Source organism: Mobula birostris, chromosome 16 (assembly GCF_030028105.1).
Source record: "Mobula birostris isolate sMobBir1 chromosome 16, sMobBir1.hap1, whole genome shotgun sequence".
NCBI lineage: Eukaryota > Metazoa > Chordata > Chondrichthyes > Myliobatiformes > Myliobatidae > Mobula > Mobula birostris.
In genome coordinates, this window is record NC_092385.1 from 22,990,026 (window position 1) to 23,009,051 (window position 19,026).

Below are 19,026 nucleotides of genomic sequence, written 5' to 3' on the forward strand. Positions count from 1 at the left end.
GCTAATAGGATGCAACAAATGAAACTGACAAAGTAAATTGGAAATATTTGAACGAAAAACGAGCTTGGGAAGACTCGGGGAGCTCAGATTTATACCTCAGGGTATTTCTGAGCATATGGGTTTGCTTTTGACTGCCTTGCTTTCGGTTACTACCAAATTCCAGTAAGAGACAAGGAGGACCGGGGGGGGGGGTGGAGCGGGGAGCAATATTTTCTCATTTAAAAAGGTTTGGAAACAGATGGATTAAATGGCGAGGGAATCCGCCGCGGCAGCCCCCGAGCTGCTCTGCTTTGGAGCACCGGTACATGAAGATGATTTTAACAAGACTATCTTTCCTTCAATTTATGCCTTCCTGTCTCTAAAACAGTGATGAAGAAGACACTCAGACTTTTCTACAGACGACTGGAGAGAGGTTGTGTGCCTTTTAACGTAGCAGAGGCACCATTTTAAAACTCCGGAGTGCCTCTTCGGTTGGCTGAGGCAGAAAACACCAATACTTGGCTCCTACCTTCATTTGGATCTTCCAAAAATAAAAGTAGAAAGACACTTCATTCCCGCGCTGACCTGTCAGATGATGTTGGCGCCCTGGCCACCAACGTTGGCAATTCAGATCAATAAGGGAATAACAGAGAAAATGGCGGAAATGTTCAGCCGGTCAGGCAGCATCATTGGAAAATGAGGATGGTGGTTCCCTGTTACCGAAATGAAAAATAAATCGCTAATGATTCTCGTTATGGGCTTGAGTATTAACCCAATTAGTGTTACTGCTGATAGCGACTATAAATAAATATGATTAGAAGAGTCCACTTCAATTGAAATAAAGTTTTGGAGAGCTCTGCTTTCCTAAAAAATGCCAAATTTTTTAAAAAAATCTCCGGAACCAACGCACGTTTTCACTTGCTGATATATAAACAATAACACATTTGAACTATACCAGTTTTATTTTCAACGTTGAAAATAATTTTCCTTATAAATAGCCATTAAACATTACGGGGTGGTATAAGAATTAAGGTTATTCGGTGAATCTCGATCAACGTACGGTTCAATAATCAGATCATCAAAAGCATACAACACAATATACTAGATTAAAGTTATCCACGGTTAAATTAATTGCGACGACATTTTTACTGGCCTGGGTTATATCTATTATTGCAATATTGAACTGTTATAAAAAGAGATCCATTTTAAATTGTACATTTAAGACATGTCGAATGCGAAGCGATAATGAAATTGTGCCAGGATCGTGAGGGACACAGACAATGTTTGCCTTATTTAAAAAAACACCAAGTCTGGGTGCCCTGTTTTCCGGGTAAACATTTTCCGCGCTAACCCGACATAAAATTAAGCAGCCTTTGGGAACAAGCGCAACAGATTATAAACCAAACCTCAAAAAAATGTGTCCCAGACGATTTAATAAATGGGAATGTAGAGTGCACAAGTGCTGACTGTAGCAATTTTACAACTTATGTCAGTACAACATTCCGACGGAGTTGAATGTTCCCAAACTGCTCCCGGGGTTGAAAATGAAATATCCCACAGACAGAAGCAATTCTCACTTCGCGTGACATTTCCAGAGATGTGAAGAACCACTGAAAAGTGTTCGGTGACCATTAATACAGCAAATCCGTTAAAAAAAAAACGCTGAAAGGTAGACCACTCTATTCTAAATATAACTTGCAAATAAATACATTTAAACCGCTGATTGTAAACGTATATACAAAGCTGGAATATTAGACACCAAATAAACCTTAGTTTGCCCGTAATATATAGTTACCATCCCAGCAAGTTCTCCCGTTTTCGACCTGCAGTTATATATCTACTATTTTGGAAATTAAAATATTGCAATTAAAGATGTTCAGTAAATTATTGCCTGTCTGTAAGACAGTTCCTCATTATTCGTGACATGTTTGAAATAGAATGTTGAAATGCATAGAAACCGGACAACCACCACAGCAAATATTGTCTGCAAAATAAATACATGACAAGCAATGAAGTAAACTATGCTTTTAAATATTAGAAAGCGACATAAAACTGGACGTTTTCCATCAGATGACAGGAACCCTGTATGTTTAAGTCCCAGACTGGCTAATGAACGACTGTCAGCACAAGTTTTTTTTTCATGCTTTAATGCATATTCTGAAATATATCTAATAAATTGTCATTTTTATATTTAAAAATAATCCTTTAATCTGGTTGTTAGCGTGACGTCGTTTTCCTTGAAAGAACAAGTTAGTTATGGGCGTCCAGTTGGCATTGTTTTCACCCTTAGGTCCATCCGCTCAGAATTCGGCCCTTGATCCTTCGAATTCGTCAGTGAACCATTTCATGGGGCCAGTCTGGGCCATTTTACAGACGGAATTAGCTGCCGCTTCCCCACCTCTCCCCTCTCCCCAATAAAGCGTGGCTGTTATTCCGAGTGTACTCCTTGCCTATTAGGTTCAGCATTGCCCTGCTGGTCTGGACTGATAACCCGCCAGCATGCAGGTGGTGTTGGAAGGTCATTGAACAGCAATGTTATTCACTTCCACTTTGGTCAGACTTTATAAAATGTATGTTTCAGTAGGGATAAAGTCCATGTGCTATTGTGTTTTCTTTGGCTTAGTCAATTAGTTTTTCAATTAGCTCAAGTATAAGATGAACTATTTCAGCTAAGGCAGAGTCCCCTTTGGAGTCTCTAGTTCTAGGGGTCCCTGTGGAGCTCTATTTTTCAGGGGGTGGGGTCTGGGGTTGGAGTGAGTGGTGTTACTTGCAGACGAACTGATCCACTACTTCCGTGCACTTCTTGCACTTGACATAGCAACACCAGTGGAACTTGCAGTGACACCGCTCCGTGCGCATGGTCTTGAACTGGTCGTAGCCACGGCCGCAGCACATGAGCGCACACCCGTCCATCCCCTCTGAGGTCTTGTTGCACAGGCGCCCTTGGGTGCCCAGAGAGCCGGTGCTCTCATTGCGGATGCAGTAATCAGGGCTCTGGTCGACATAAACCAAGTCCAGGGTGGTGGGCGCGTTGAAGCGGCTGTTGACTTGCACCAGTTTGCCGCGTCCATTCAATTTCATGGCCGTGGCGCTGTCGTATTTCTCCTTCAGCGCATCGCCCACTTTCCTGAAATCCGCTAGCTGCAACCAGCAGGTCTTCAGGCTGCAGGAGCCCGACACCCCGTGACATTTACACGCCACGTCCGCCAGGTTGTACACCGTCTGCAGCAAACAGAGAGGGGTCACGTTAAAAGAAAATCTTAGGCAAACACAATAAAGTGAAGGCATGAAAAATAATTTTAAATGACTGCAGATGCAGCAAATCTGAAATAAAATCAGAAAATGTTGGTAGTAAAGACTCAGCAGGTCTGGCAATGTCTGTGGAATAAAAAATGTCAATGTTTTGGGTCTGGGGCATTTCATCAGAAGTAGTTTACAGTTAACTTCAGTCCCTTCAGGACAAGGGAGATGACCTAGCTTCCTGAATTTTCAGGCTCAGGGATTTCCCAGTGATCCTCTTCCCCAGCCCTCCAAACTAAATGTGCGGATTCTATCACCACTCTGTTGACGTGTACACACCTACAAACTACGTTTGCCAATTATATGAGTGTTTTCCAACTGCAAAGGCTAAGTACTCTACCCCCATCTCCTTCAGACTCCTGCCTTTTACTCCTATGGACTCAACCTACAGAGTAGATACCACACCCTGCTGGAAACCAAGCCTTCTCCTCACCCTCCACGAGGGAAGACTTGCAGTAAAATCCCACTGCCAAGATATACACTCCCAATTCTCTCTCATCCCCAGCCAGCAGTGGCTCCCAGTCCAACAGACATCCCCACGCCGCCTCAGTCCCGTGAGGCTCTCAGCTCCACTTGTTTAGCAGTTTATGAAAGAAGGCGTCCTTTCAAAACTATTCAAAATCTTTGGATGCAGAGCTGTGCATCTGCATTGCAACCAGCTAATAATCTGCCAAAAATGTGCTGCACAAACACCTGGCTAACTTAAAGTCACTCTAGTCTGCTCAATATTTCAGGGTGGAAAGAAATACACACTGGAAGCAAAATCAAGTACAGACACAGCATTCAACTGGATATAGTGAACGCCAGGCAATGTTTCTACAGCCAATTAAAGGTGGCATTTTTGATTAAGGCGGCATTTTGGTCACTATATTATACCTGGTCACAGGTGTGTGACATACCCAGAATACTGAAGTGCAAATAAGACTTCACAGTATAACGCCAAAGGAGTCACATTGTCACGTTTTATATTTGACTTACACAGGTGATTCTGTTTAAGCAGCACACATAGAGGCATTGAATTACAGATATATTAATAAATTTACCAAATAGATTAAAACTTTGGCATAGGTATTTCAATCTAGGCAAATTAAATTGCATTTTTAGAGTTAGAAACAATGGATGTGCAGTTAGAAGCAATTATGTACAGTTCTGGTCACCTAACTATAGGAAGGATATCAGTAAGATTGAAAGAGTGCAGAGAAGATTTACTAGGATGTTGCTGGGTCTTCAGGAGTTGAGTTACAGGGAAAGATTGAACAGGGGTAGGACTTTATTCCTTGAAGCGTAGAAGAATGAGAGGGGATTTTTTTTTTTAAAAAAAGGTTTACAAAATTATGAGGGGTATAGACAGTAAATGCGAGTAGGCTCTTTCCACTTAAATTAGGAGAGATAAATACAAGAGGAAATGGCTTTAGGGTGAAAGGGGAAAGGTTTAGGGGGAACTTCTTCACTCAGAGAGTGGTGGGAGTGTGGACCGAGCTGCCATCTGACATGGTAAATGTGGGCTCACTGTTAAGTTCTAAGAATAAATTGGATAGATACATGGATGGGAGAGGTCTGGAGGGTTATGGACTGGGAGCAGGTCAATGGGACTAGCGGAATAAAGTTTCGGCACAGACTAGAAGGGCCGAATGGCCTGTTTTGTGTCCTGTAGTGTTCCATGGTTCTATGGATGCCCAAAAAGATACAAGACAAATGTGCATGAAATTTTAAAATATGGAGAGTTGCAGAAAATGATCAAAAAGACCATTTGATGATTTTCTAAAGGTCCAGAGTACAAGAGGGCAGAAGGTATTCCGTACTGGTAAAAGTCCCATTAGATCATACCTGGAATACCCTGGGCAACCCTGTAGAAAGGACATATTGGATTTGGAGAGAACATTGCTACCAGGATAATATCTAAACTCCAAAGTCAAATTAAAAGCATAAATACCAAACTAATTTGGTATTGTTTGTAATTGAGATGGTTAAAGGGTGATTTGATCAATGATATTAAGGGAAACTGATAGTATATATAGAGAAAAATGATTTTCACTGATTAGAGAATCCAGGCCTACAGGGCAAATATGTAAAGTTAGAGCCAGGCCTTAGTAGTGAATTTACAAAACTTAGAAGTAGAAGTTTGTAACTCTCTTCAGCAAAGGCAATTGATGCCAAGTCATTTGTCATGGCCCGGAATGTCCTAAAATACAGCAGTTACAAATTATGGAGATGTTTGGGATGCTCAAACAGTTTGCTTCGTGTTTGAGCAAAAGGGAAAGATAGATCATCTGATCAGCCATCTCTGATCCCAGGCGAAGTGCAGACTTCTCACAGCCCTACCACAGGAATACAAGCATCTGACTATTTTCCACTATTTAGAGAAGGAATTTCCTTTCTCATTATTGAATTCAGTTAATTGTGGTGTTTTTTCATGGTTATGTTTCCTGAATAGTTTTATCTTATTAATTTCTAGTTTTCAAGAAGTTGTGAATGCCTGAAGACATGGCTTAACTGGCCCTCAAGGCAAGTCTGGTGGTGGAATCTGTTAGTTTTTGATCAAATATGCTCTGCACTCCCCTTGGGAACTCATGAACCTGCTGATCAGAGACAGCTTCCTATAGAAAACTGCCCAGTAAACTGGTCAAAGTTAAAACAGGCTTTGAAATTATGAATTATCACCTCAGAAAAGTTACAACTTGTTGGTCATAAAAGATCCAAGTCAGTTTGTAAATCTGAGATTGAGTAAGTTTTTTAAACTAAATATATTGAGACATAGGGGAAGATAATGAGTCAATAAAGTAAAGTGAAGGTCATTGCTGACAAAACAAGATCGAGGTACTCCTGTTCCTTTCATCCTACACCCCTAAATTCTAACACTAATCTCCTATCCAATGCCTAATTTCTTATTCATATATAACTATAAACTGATTAAAATTTAAATATATATTTGCTTAATAAGGTAATACTGATTGTGCTTTTATAAATATTTTGATTCATGTGGTCAACTGTTCATCTGGGCATTATAAGCAATTATGACAAGAATTCTGCTCCTGAGCATAGTGATATTTATAACTGATTGATACAATTTTCAAATCTTAAAAAAGTGAAAATTCTTAGTTATCAGTCAAAAACTAGATAATCAATACATTTCTTTCCACATACTCAGCCCATAAAAACTTAAACCAAGTCCATATTGGATCAATAATTTTGCACAGGGACAGCAATTTAAGTGAGAGGATTCCCTACATCCACTACGTCAACAGCAATTTCAAATATAGATAGATCGGGGTCTGGACAAAAAAGACATACATTCTCAATGACCTTGAAACCAGTCTCAAAACTGTTCATCTATTTGTTTGATTAATTAAAAGCAAGGTATTCCACCATGTTTTATCAATTAATATGACGTAGCATAATTGAACCTTGGTTTAGATGCACGGAGCGAGTGTTGTGTTAATCTCAAGATTAACTTTAATAATTTCATTATTTTGTTGTTTTATTCACCTCCTACAGGTTACAAGAAGAGCACTTTGAAAATACAAATACATAACAGAGAAAGCAATACGGAAATGGCATTAAAGTTTTGTTTACAAAGACCTGATTAACTAGACGTAGCAAATTCCTAACAGAGGCGCAAAAACAGTTCATCTACAGATGCACAAATTTTATGATCAATAAAATACCCATCAGTTAATTGGTTTTGGAAAGGCAGCAAGGAACATATGACTGCCAGAAGACTGAATAATTAAGGCACTCCTGTGTACCTGAGTGAGACACATTTGCTCCCATAATATAATGCTGGAGCAGAATTAGGTCATTCAACCAATTGAGTCTTCTCTACCATTCCATTATGGCTGACGTATTATCCCTCTCAACCCTATTCTCCCCATAACCGTTGATGTCCTTGCTAATCAAGAACCTACCAACCTCCACTTTAAGCATACCCAATGACTTGGCCTCCACAGCTATCTGCGTCAGTGACTTCCACAGATTCACCACCTTTTGGCTATTTTTCCTTCATCTACGTTCCACTAGGACATTCTTGTATCCAGCAGCTGTGCCCTCTGATCTTAGACTCTCCCACAATAGGAAACATCCCTCCACCAATGACCCATATAGGATTTTCTCAATCTTTCCTTGCTAATATAGAAAACATTTGCTGTGAAAGCAATGATAGTCAAGCAATAAATTTAAACCAATTGAAACCCCACAATTATGAATCTTAATTATAAATACTTCGCAATAGTAACAAGATGTTATCTATGAAAAAGTTACAGTACTCAGTTTTCTGATCCTATATTTGAGAAGAACATTCTAAAGCTGTTCCGGACAACATTTTATAATGGACACAATCAAAAGGCAACTATTTCCTGATCAAAGAACCTAGATAAGCACAATTGGTTGCCATGTTTAGTACAAATACATTTCCTTCAAGAGTAATTTGGATGAGGGAAATTATACAGTACTGTATAAATACCAACTCCTTTCAAAATTGGAAAGAAATACGAATTAACATTTCAGCAAGCAACTCTCTAACAGAAATTGGGACCAGAAATGCTTTAAGCCAATTAGACTGAAACATTTCATGGCAATAAAATTAGTATTAGTTGCCAATTGCCTTTTCTTGCAAATCATGGTGAGAACATGGTCTGAGAAGCACTCTAATACTTTTGGATGGTTAATAAAACAATGATTTACAGTGGAGTTTTAGAAGTGTCACTTTTGCTTTCAACAGATCAACTGAAGCAGTTGAATACAACATTAGAACACAAATTGAGAAAATAGTTCATTTCCATCCTCTGTCGTGTATACTTCTAGGTAAATTCTGTTTAGGTACTACTATATCCAATATACACAATGGAGGAATTCATTGGTATGTCCAGTAGCCAAACGTGCGCATTTGAAAAAATTGTCTCTATTATGTGAATGCAGCTTAAAGTGTCTTTTATCATGAAATGGAAAGTAATATTCTTAAGAACAACAAATAGGTTTATTTTACTCAGTATTTCTTTTGAAAAATACAATATAAAACTGCTAGCAGATATATCAAATAACAAGCAATTCAATCAATGGGAGGGGGGGCAGGTGAAAGTAAACACGAATTATCTTGCTTCGCCATAACACTGGATGATGTTATTAGAAGAACATTGCTTCCAGTTCTTTGTCCAATTTACTAATTACTTTAGTGAACCAAAATATTTCTTTAACAAAATGGCCACATCTCCGCTGTTCTAAATTACAAAGGAAAGAACAGGTAACGTAGTTTTTCATTTCGTATATAAATGATAAACAAAATAGTAGCAGGTTCGATGCTTATGACACAGGGCTTGATAAGACAACATTATTTTATCTCTGCTGACATCAGTTTGACTGGCATTTGGAAAATTGGTGGGATTACAACTTCTGAGAAAAGTTGGGACTGTAAGAAATCACTTAAACCTATACTGAGAAATCTGACCAACCTCCTCCCTTCATCAGCTCCCAAAAAAACCTACACTTTGATATCCTATTATCAATGCTTTAGAATATAAATAAATTCAACATAAAATTGGCAGTTTCATTTTATGCTTAAACTATATTCAACTCTTGCACCTGATGATTTGGCTAAAAGCAGAAGTAACCCCAGTAGTACATCTTTGCAAATCATTGGTTAGGCCTATAATTCTTTCCCTTACCCAATGTTTAAATGTGGTTCATTTCGAAATGATATATCATTCTCAAAATTGGCAGGGAAAATTACAGGAAAATTAAACTTAGTGAGTGGTCAAACTGCAGAAGATGAATTGCCAATATGGAGTAGTCCACCAGGTCCAAAGGCAGCATAGGAGAGTCTTTTTTAAGGAAGTAATGGATTTTCTTTGGAGGAGTAAATGGACTTTGTTCTGCTCTTTACATTAAACATTAGCATGCAAGTATAAAAATGCTTTAAAAAAAAATGTCCTTGATCTCTAGAATGCTGGAATGATGAAACAAAGAATTTATGCTTCAACTATCAGATTCTTTAAGTAGTACAGATTTCAGTTTTATCCTCTAGGCCACAAGATACATCATGCCATATTTTGCTAGAGTGTTCAAAGCACATTTAATTTTTAAATCATTTGCCTACAAATTTGTTACATATTGAAAAACAGCACAAGAAGCCAAGGCACCTCAGGTCTTGATAAACAATGGAAGAAACAAAAGATCCTCGTAGCTAAGGAGAAATAAATGGAGGGGGGACTGAAAGGGAGGATGAATAGGGCCGGATGTTTTCACAGGACATACTTTGCTAACCAGATCCCCTTGAACCGTATCCCTGATTCACCCATATACTTACCCTCATGCAATGCAAAGGGTCTACTTTCCTGTCCCTCTGGATGACATTTGCACACCCTGTTACTGGAGTGTCCAAAACTCCAGCAATATGGCCTTTGTGAAGGCAAGGTCTTCAATGGTACACTAAGGATGCTGCATTTGCAAACCCTCCTCCACACTACCAGCCCCACACCCTCCAAGAGTTTTGACAGCAGCTAAAAGCCTGTCACAAATTTTGTCACCTGAGAAAGCTGACAGTGATTTTTAACAACCATTTTTGAGCCTCTGAAATTTGGAGATGTTCAAAATCTGTTGAAATTAAACACTTGAACAAACTAAATAGTTTTTGCTTTAAAGTCAGCTAAAATATTGAGAAACACAAATTAAGTACCATTAAACTAAAGCAGCTTTTAAAGTAAATTCACCTCCCCTCAGCTTTCCAAATCTCATTTATACAATTCCTATTGAATGCAATAGGATTTCAGATCTTGTGCCAGTAAAAGAGGCAATATTTCACTGTAAGTGCTCATAATAGTAAGTGCATATCAAAACCACTGGCAGAGTTAACTGACAGGTGCAACACTGAATGCATTAAAGTACTGGACATTGCCCAGGAAATGGATAAATAGCAAATGGTTCCATTTGGAATTGGCAAAATAATGCACCCAAATCCAGTCCATCATTTAATCAAGTCCAGAAAGAGAAATAGAATGAGTGAAAGGAAGCATGGATTAAGAGAGGGGAAAGAAAGCAAAAAAAATGTATCAGATATAATTTTTAATTTTGAAATGTCCTAAACAATGAGACAGCTCCCCTCTCCATATAGTTTACTTTCTTGTGAAAGGAAGTTGATTGGCTTATATTAACAATTGCCATGACATTAGAAGGTACTTGACTATTATTATTCACCAGAATTAACTTTGTGGGAAGTTTATGAGGCAACTGATGTGTAATTGGAGCAAATTCATGGAAATGATATTGGAAGAACCATTCTCTGAAGCTGAGACTGGAGCATCCCTACCCATCTAGCAAGTCATGGAATACCTCCTTTTTGCTACGATTTCCTGCCAGACCTCTACGTATGTTAGTGATAGCTTATGCAACAAAGATAATTTAATGTTTTCAGTAAAATGTGGTTTGAAATTGGCTTTAGAAGGGAAACATCATGGATTCACTAGAATGAAATTAGAGTTTAAACAATGATCTGCGAGGTAGATTTCATCAGCATTTTTGAATTTTCTTGACCGTCGATGGTTGAATCAGGATCTAATTAGTTTTTTTTAAAAAAGGTAAATAGTTTTTTTTTTAAAAAAGGTAAATGAATTTGATGGGATTGCGCAAGCTGCTAAAACTAATTATTTCCTATTTTAGTAATGTAATGAAGAATTACAAAATAAAAGTTAAATTATCCCTTCATGGGCCTCAGACAGATTCTCATCATTGTATGAAAAGTTTGTTAATTGGTGTGAGATATAATCTTGCTCTTCTGATAGAAGGAAATGGTGACCTACGACTCAAAAGTCTTAATTTATGCTACTCAGGACCCCAAAGACAACTTATCAAGTTAATTTTCCAAACTGTAGGCTCAAATTCTATTGCTTACTATGTCCAAATAGGAAGAACAAAATAAAGAAACAGATTAAGAACAACCAAATGTAATCTGTTTTATTTTCTCAATTAAAATTGAGTGTTGTGCTGATGTTACTATGATATACAACAGTTTATTTCATTTGTCTGAAATCCAAATTTCAATAAACCAGCTTTCGGATTCAAGTAGTCAAGTGTAGGTAGGTGAACTTAAAATTCTTTAATAAATAGTTGGCCTCTAAAATCTGGAATGTCTTTAGATTCCATGACAGTTTGAAAGTTAACACTAGAAAGTAAAATCTTGCTCAATTTCCATTCTGAACAGGGAATAATTAATTGTAATGCAGTTGTGACTTAATAATTTAATCAAGCTGCATTTTCTTTCCCCTTTTGAACATTTCGAAGCTGTCAGGGTGCCTTTCACACCTCTATAAAACGTCTACAGTCCTCCCTGGGGACACCATGAATGATGTATCGTAATCCACTATGAAAAACTGTTCCTCTATATAAAAGTGTCACAGAATTTAATAATTTTTCCAATATAAAATGTCCAAACAAAAATCCAGCAGACTTGCCAAATGAGAAGAGCTTATTGTAAATAATGATTTAGGCAAGTGTCAAAATTCGAACAGGTCAGACAGAGCGCTTTGTCTAATGAAAATCAGACAAGTATCTGCTTTTGAAAATTTAACATAACTATCACAGTTACTAGGTTTGCAAATCTAATTGTTTCCAATGCATACAATCATTCAATAATTCCATATATAGCTTTTGTGCCTCAGTGCTTAGTTAGGGAATGAGAAAGAAGTCCCACTGTTTGATTTATGAACACTGAAGTACAGTCCTGAGAGTATTGTTACTAGAATTTGAAAAAAACTCAATTGTTTCCATCATAGTGGAGATACTGTGCAAGCACAGCATCCACTTACCATGAAAGTTTCTATTAAATTCACTTTAGCACCCAGATTAATCACATCAGTATGATCAAACTGCAGAATACAACAATTAATATCTGTTAAAAAACAAGTACAATGTTCATGGTGCTGTGTTAATCCTTAGAAAATGTACCATCAAAATTCCACTTTAACCCGAGGACAGGCTTCTGCAGTCTTTTCGAAATTGTCACAATTGTAAGCACATGCTGGTACCTATAGTCAGGGATTTGGGATTAATGTTGGTATTTGATTACTCATGACATTACAGTAATGGATTTCCATACTCTAAGTGTATTGTGCAGAGTGGTTTGCAGTCTCAGAATCTCCAGGATGTGATGGGAAGTGTTGCTTAACAAAACAAACCAGCCCCTGGCTTCTTTATTAAGGTGGTATAGTGGCTCAGCTCCCTCACATCTCCAGTAACCTGCATTCAGTCCTGACCTACTGCGCAATCCATCTGGAGTCTGCAAGCTCTCCTTATAAACCCTTGGGTTTCCTGCAGGTGCTCCAGTTTCCTCCCAAATTCCAAAAACACATGGTCTGACAGGTTGGTTGTCCATTGTAAATTGTCCCTAGTACGTAGCTGACTGGTAAAATCTGGGAGCAATTGATGGGAAAGTGAGGGGAATAAAATGGAATCAGTTTAGGATTATTGTAACTAGGCGCTTGAAAGACCATACATTGTAACACTGTGACTCTAATCATTGTTGGCAAGTACTTTTATCAGCACTGGTGAGAGAAAGCTGGAGGCTGTGTTTCTTCCTGTAGTTGAATTAATAATATTCATGTTTTACAGTGCATGTAGCTGAGTAAGATATTAGAAGTTAGAAGATACATATCTGATTCAACATGTCATTATCTTTAGGAAAGGAGGCAATTAAATCAAATTTAAGAAATTTAGGAGATTAAATTGGACAGCACGAGAAAGCCCTGGGATCAGAACCTGCAAAATATTCAAACAAACAGCATTCTATTTTGCTTGTATGTTGTCATTATCTCAATGGCGAGACAATATTAACATAGCTTATTTTGCCTTACAGCATCACCACAGAGCCTGATTTGGGAGTATTTCAAGCTAGCTTAAGCTCGAAACACCTCATCTCTTAGAACATCTGCCTTTGAAGAAGATGTGGCAGTCATTATTACACGTGGTTTCATTGGAAACCAAGACTAAATATGGCCCAGTTTAGGCTCCCAGATAGTGGAGTGCAATACTGGAAGGTTTGGTATACGAGAAGCAGAAGAACAGAGGTGCCATCTGCTGCAGAGGACCACAAAACCCCCCAGGTCATGGGAGGAGTCTACAATCAAGATCAACACAAGAAGTAAAACCTCACCAGTATGGACACAAATCTTCTCCATTTATCTCACACATGTACTACGGTCACAAACAGTCCTCATCAATCACCTTTAAACATCACTCAATTCTTCACACCTACGTCGCTCACCTCACTGCATTCCCTGTCCGTAACATTTGAGACTCACCATCGAGCTGCTGCCCTGCAGGAGTGCCAGTAGACCTGTGGGGGAAGAACTTGCTGACCTCTCTCAGGTGAGCGCTCTTCATCATTCGGTCACTGGTACTCGTCAGGTGATCCCACTGATGCCCAGGGGGATACTTAGTGTAGGGTGCTCGTGGTGTAAAGGTGCAGGTGGTACTGTGTCCTTTAGAAACACAGCTGCTCCAATTTGTCCTTCAAGGCCATCTGCAATTTCCTCCACAACCACAAACCATGCTACAGCCATTGGAAAGGCAGAAAGATAGGAGATCCAGGCTAGATGATAGGCACTAAGGGCATCGGTAGGTACTTATGTACTTTTGTGACATGGTTGTATTTATGACAATAACTTGTGAAGATTTTCAGATTAGGATACTCAGATTTATTTGTCACATGTACATCTAGACATACAGAGAGTCATTTGTGTTAACAACCAACGCAACCTGGGGATGCGCTGGGGGCAGCCCACGAATGGCTCCACACATTTCAGCGTCAACTCAGCATACCCACAATGCTCAGCAAAACAACACAGGACGCAACAAACAACAACAGCAAAACCTCAGCCGCACCCCTCCAGTTCCACAATAGGCTTCCAGTGATCAGGCAATTTAGTGATAAACAACCAGAGTAAGGGAAATTAAAACAGTGGTGCACATGAGAACTGGGTTGTGATTGGTTGAAATGACAGCTAATTAATTGGACACAGATAGCTCAGATAGGGTCTTTTATTTTTCCTCTTCCTCTTTCTTCAAATTCCCAGGTTGTCAAACATACAGCTTTCAGCCAGGAGTTTGAAGTCTTGCTTTTCACAATGAAAACACTGCTGGAGTATTTCAGCCACGTGATTGACAACACTGGGGTGACAGTCAGCCACCCATTGTAGGCACTTGCTGCCCTTTTGCCTGAATTTTAGTCTGGACTCAGCAGCCAATTTGTGAGACTATAGCTCTTGGCTCCAAGTCGCAACCCTTTGTTCTGGCACGCAGGTTCATTAATACAGACATCCCACCCTGCAAAAACTCATTTCAGGGAGGTAGCACCATCAATTTGCAGGAGACTCCCGGAACTTCCGGAAGAGGTGGGATGTCTGCAATTGAGTAGCTCCTTAGCAGCTAGTCAGCTAGTTTAAATAACGTTAGCTATGCTAATGAATGAATGACACCTGTTAAACTCACCTCAACACATCTTTTATAGTCTTAATCCACCATGGGCAATAGAAAAGTCACTGTTGCAAACAGTGCAGTGAGCAACACTGTCATTATTTTTGACCCCTATTAGGCAGGGGTACACTTTAGTGTAGTCTGGGATGACATACGTTTTATATTTTCTTTTTTTGGAACACTCTGCCATGGCACGCGCTCTCTCCCTCACTCTGAAAAAAAATAGATTTTCTGGGATATTGTATACAATTTTCAGGCATCAGGAAGCCACTATTAATACGGGGGAGACTCCCGGAACTTCCAGGAGAGGTGGGATGTCTGATAATAAGAGTCAAAGCAGACTGTTTCAAAATGAAAGTGCTGTAATTTCTGCTCAGGTATTAGATAGTCTAAATTTGGTAACAAACTAGCTACATACTCAGGGAATGCAAACTTTTCCAGTAACAGAACTTCACAGGACTGATATGTGATGGCCTCATCGGAGCAGTCAAGGATTCCCTGTACAATCAGACAGCCGATAATCCAGGCAAGTCCTTGTTCTCCTGCTGTCAGCAAGAGGGGAGGATATTAACTTGGCTCCCACAAAGCTGGAAATAACTGGTGGATGTGTGACGAAAGCCATACAATGGTATTGCTATCTTCTGCATCATCTGGAAGGGTCTAGGGCATAGCTATTGATAGCTACCATGATGTGCACTGGCACTGACACTGCAGTTCTAGGCCTGCTCTGGGCTCTGCTTGGGGCTGCAGTAGAATCTCCTAGGTTAATGCATAACTGCTCCTTAGAAACACACTTGGGGGATTGGGGGTGGGGAAGTATGGAGGTTGACCTGTGGTTTATCTTCCCCTCTCCACTACTCTATTAGTTGCCCGATGCTCCTCACTTTTTCCACCATGCTGCACACTGAAAAGAATGGACACAGAGGCCCGTCTGCCAGATACACAGTCTGGGCGAAGCCAGCAAAATGTTCCAATCTGCAGTAGCACTCCATGTAGCCCTCAGAAACTCTGACAGTACTTGCAAACACCAGCAAGTATTTGACACATCAATCACCAAAAGATCTGCAGATCTTTGATAAACAAGAGAAAATCTGCAGATGCTGGAAAACACACACACACACACACACACCTCCGCTTCCCCCCGCCCCCACCTTTTAAATTCACTCATCAGCTTTTTCTCCCCAGTCCTGCCAAAGGGTCTCGGCCCAAAATGTCGACTGTACTCTTTTCCATAAATGCTGCCTGGCCTGCTGAGTTCTTCCAGCATTTTGTGTGCTTTGCCGATCACTGATGATGCACTTAAACAGAACTGGCCAGGGGCTGTGTCTCCTCTGCTGGCCCGTCAATGCAAGTTGAACACATGACACCACCTGCATCTTGGCAGTCCCGCTTCCAGCATCAGCAATAAATGTAAACAGCATTATAAAACAGATTTAAAGTGTTCACAATGCTGTGCAGCAACAGGCATAATTGGGGTGGGGGTGGAGGGCGCTAACTAAAATGGTTGATCAGATTAACTGGGGAAAGAAACTTCTCAGATGCCGTGATTTTTTAAAATTTTGTTTTAATAACCCTATAGCACTTTGCAGAAGGGAGCTTTTGGAAAAGGCAGGCGCTGGAAGGGTATTGTCCACAATACCACTACTGTCTGTTTGTGTCTGTGCGCGCACATGATACTGAAAATACAACGCAGAATGGGGCGGGGGAGGGACTACTATGCCCAAACAAATATAAAGGTATGGGAGAGGATTCAATTTATTTAACTGCAGCACTCAAAGGAAAATTTTTACTGAGCAGGCCATGCCTCATGATCATGGATTTTATTCATCCTGCTGACACAACAGAATGCTCAGGAAAATCAACAAGAATGGAATTTTCAAAGGTATGGTTGTGTAAGCAAAAAGGTAAGCAAACAGCTATTTTTTTCTATGGAAAAAATGGTTTATGGAAAAATATCTTGTGTCAGGTTATTTCCCGTACACCAAAATCTATTTTTCATATACTTGAGATTACAGACATGTATCAAGTGCAGCCTGATCCACATGAGTTGCTTAAAAGCTACTATTATAACCCACTTCATCTACTATGGATGAAATTTCTTCTATTCTAGATATAAAATTACAGCTTCAATTCAACTCTGCTGCACACAAAGCTTATACTGAATAGGAAATAAATGGATCTCAGAAAAGTTAAGACGATAATCCAATCAAAAGGTTCAGATAACCTAAAGCATACAAGAAAACAAAGCCATTTTAGTTCTCCAAAGCAATAATAAATCTTAACTCTTACAACACTGTGGCGGAGTTTACTTATTCATACGCTATCAAATAACTAGAGGTGTTGCAATTCACTTATCAGTAACATACCCTCCCCTGTTCTGAATGCCATTTTCATAAAAAGTCAACCTGAGTATACCAATATTGCCACTACACACCCTGGAGAACCCTAGCTGTCAGCTGCATGGAAATTCAGCTCTCAAATGGATTTGCAGTGCCATTATAAACATTGAACAAAAGAATTTTCTACAAACTACTTGCGTAAATATGCCTATATCATATTATGCCATATGTGATTTCCCCCCCAAAGTCTATAAATAATAAAAAAAAGCAATAGTATAACTGACTGAATAAAGCAGTTAATATTAGCTGCATTTAATTAGGTATTGGAAATAATTTTTTATGTAAAGGCCTTAAACCAGGGATTCCCAACCTTTTTGTGTCATGGACCCTTCTACCATTAACCAAGGGGTCGGTGGACCCCAGGTTAGGAAGCCCTTACTTAGGCAAAGACTAAATCTTCCAGCAACCGAAGTGCCAGCACAGAATCATATACTCTTATCTGAGGAGCAAGGCCACGTTTCAGTTTGTGAACCATGTTGTACATCGGGACTAGTTTTGTAACTGCTCATCTTCATTCTGAAGATCTATTAGCATAAAATTTATTAACATGGCCTAAGAAAGTGGTAGAGGCCATTTTTTTTTCCGAACCCGGTGTTTTCTGCATGGTGCAAGGATCTGTTGATGCGGTTATACAGCTTGCTAGATCAATTTGGAGGGTAGATACTTAAAATACAACACATGCTGATATAAAAGTGTTAAGTCACAACCCACACTGAATGTGAATCAGCTGGATCTTTACAACACAGTAACCTTGTTTTAATTTTATTGATGCTAGCCTTCTAATGCATTTTAAAAGGAGACAATTCAAATAGTGAATCTGTGTATTGAATATTAACTTTGATCCGGGATTAGTCAGGGGTTCTGGAACAGTTGTACAATCATAAGGATATATCAAAAACACTGGAATACTGAACTGACAGGTGTAGCACTAAATGCATTAAAGTACTGGACATTGCCAAGTAAATAGCCAATGCTTCCATTTGGAAGCGGCAGCATTGTCCAGTTAAATCCAGCCTATGATTTAATCAAGTACTGAAAGAGAAATAAAGCAAGCGAAACCAAGTAAAGACAGGGGGAAGAAAGAGTCAAATATTTATCATTTTATAAACTCTCAAAATAATTTGCAAGTTTAAACAGTAAGATAGCCCTTTTATCATTAAGAAAAATACTATAACAAATAACTCATAGGCCTTTATGAGCTTTAGACAATATTGCACCACCAGAGATTACGCCAGTCATTGTAAGGTCCAGACTCAATCATTACATAGTTGGTTATGCATAATAGTGCCTATTCAGACAAACTATAAACTATTTGGCTTGGATGAAAGAGAAATGTAAAAATGACTATAATATTGAGTTTGAACAATTTCTGCTCCTGCCAAATTCAATTAGATGCTCTCAGTATTTTTGTATAAAGCAATTAAAAACATCTAAAACAACTGCTATCCTCATCCATTTGGTAGTTTTGAAATCAGTGAAGTACAAGACTATTGAAATATTTTATTTGAAGAACAGATCGCTTATGGTGGGCATATTAAAAAGTCAGTATTTTTTATTATTTTCTTCCACTTTTCATATATTCTTCAATTTCAAAGAAAGAGAATATTACAACTTATGTTAGAATGTAATTGCTACTATGTGAGTAAGTGTGACCACTGAGTTTGTACCAGCAAGATGTCGCAAGCTGAAAATTGGATGATTAGTCTACTTCTGGCGTTGTCAGTTCAGAAAGAAATTTTTCCAAAAAGGGAAATATCTCAATTAATAAGATTTCCAACATCTACCTAACTCTATCTTCACTAAAACAAGTCACCACCTAACATTTCCAAATCTATGGACAGACATTTTCACTACCTCCTATTATTACCTTTTACTAAATATTATTACATTT

General features: G+C 38.9%; 1 protein-coding gene across 3 annotated transcripts in view; it reads right to left on the bottom strand.

The window, feature by feature from the left end:
- Window positions 1-940: 940 nt before the first annotated feature.
- Window positions 941-19,026, bottom strand: part of wnt5a (wingless-type MMTV integration site family, member 5a) — a 35,101-nt gene continuing 17,015 nt past the window's right edge. For all 3 annotated transcript variants that reach the window (XM_072280411.1, XM_072280410.1, XM_072280412.1), the window contains exon 5: window positions 941-3,201. In XM_072280411.1, the coding sequence (XP_072136512.1) occupies window positions 2,743-3,201 (459 nt within the window). In that variant the 3' untranslated portion in view covers window positions 941-2,742. The remainder of the gene's footprint in view (window positions 3,202-19,026) is intronic.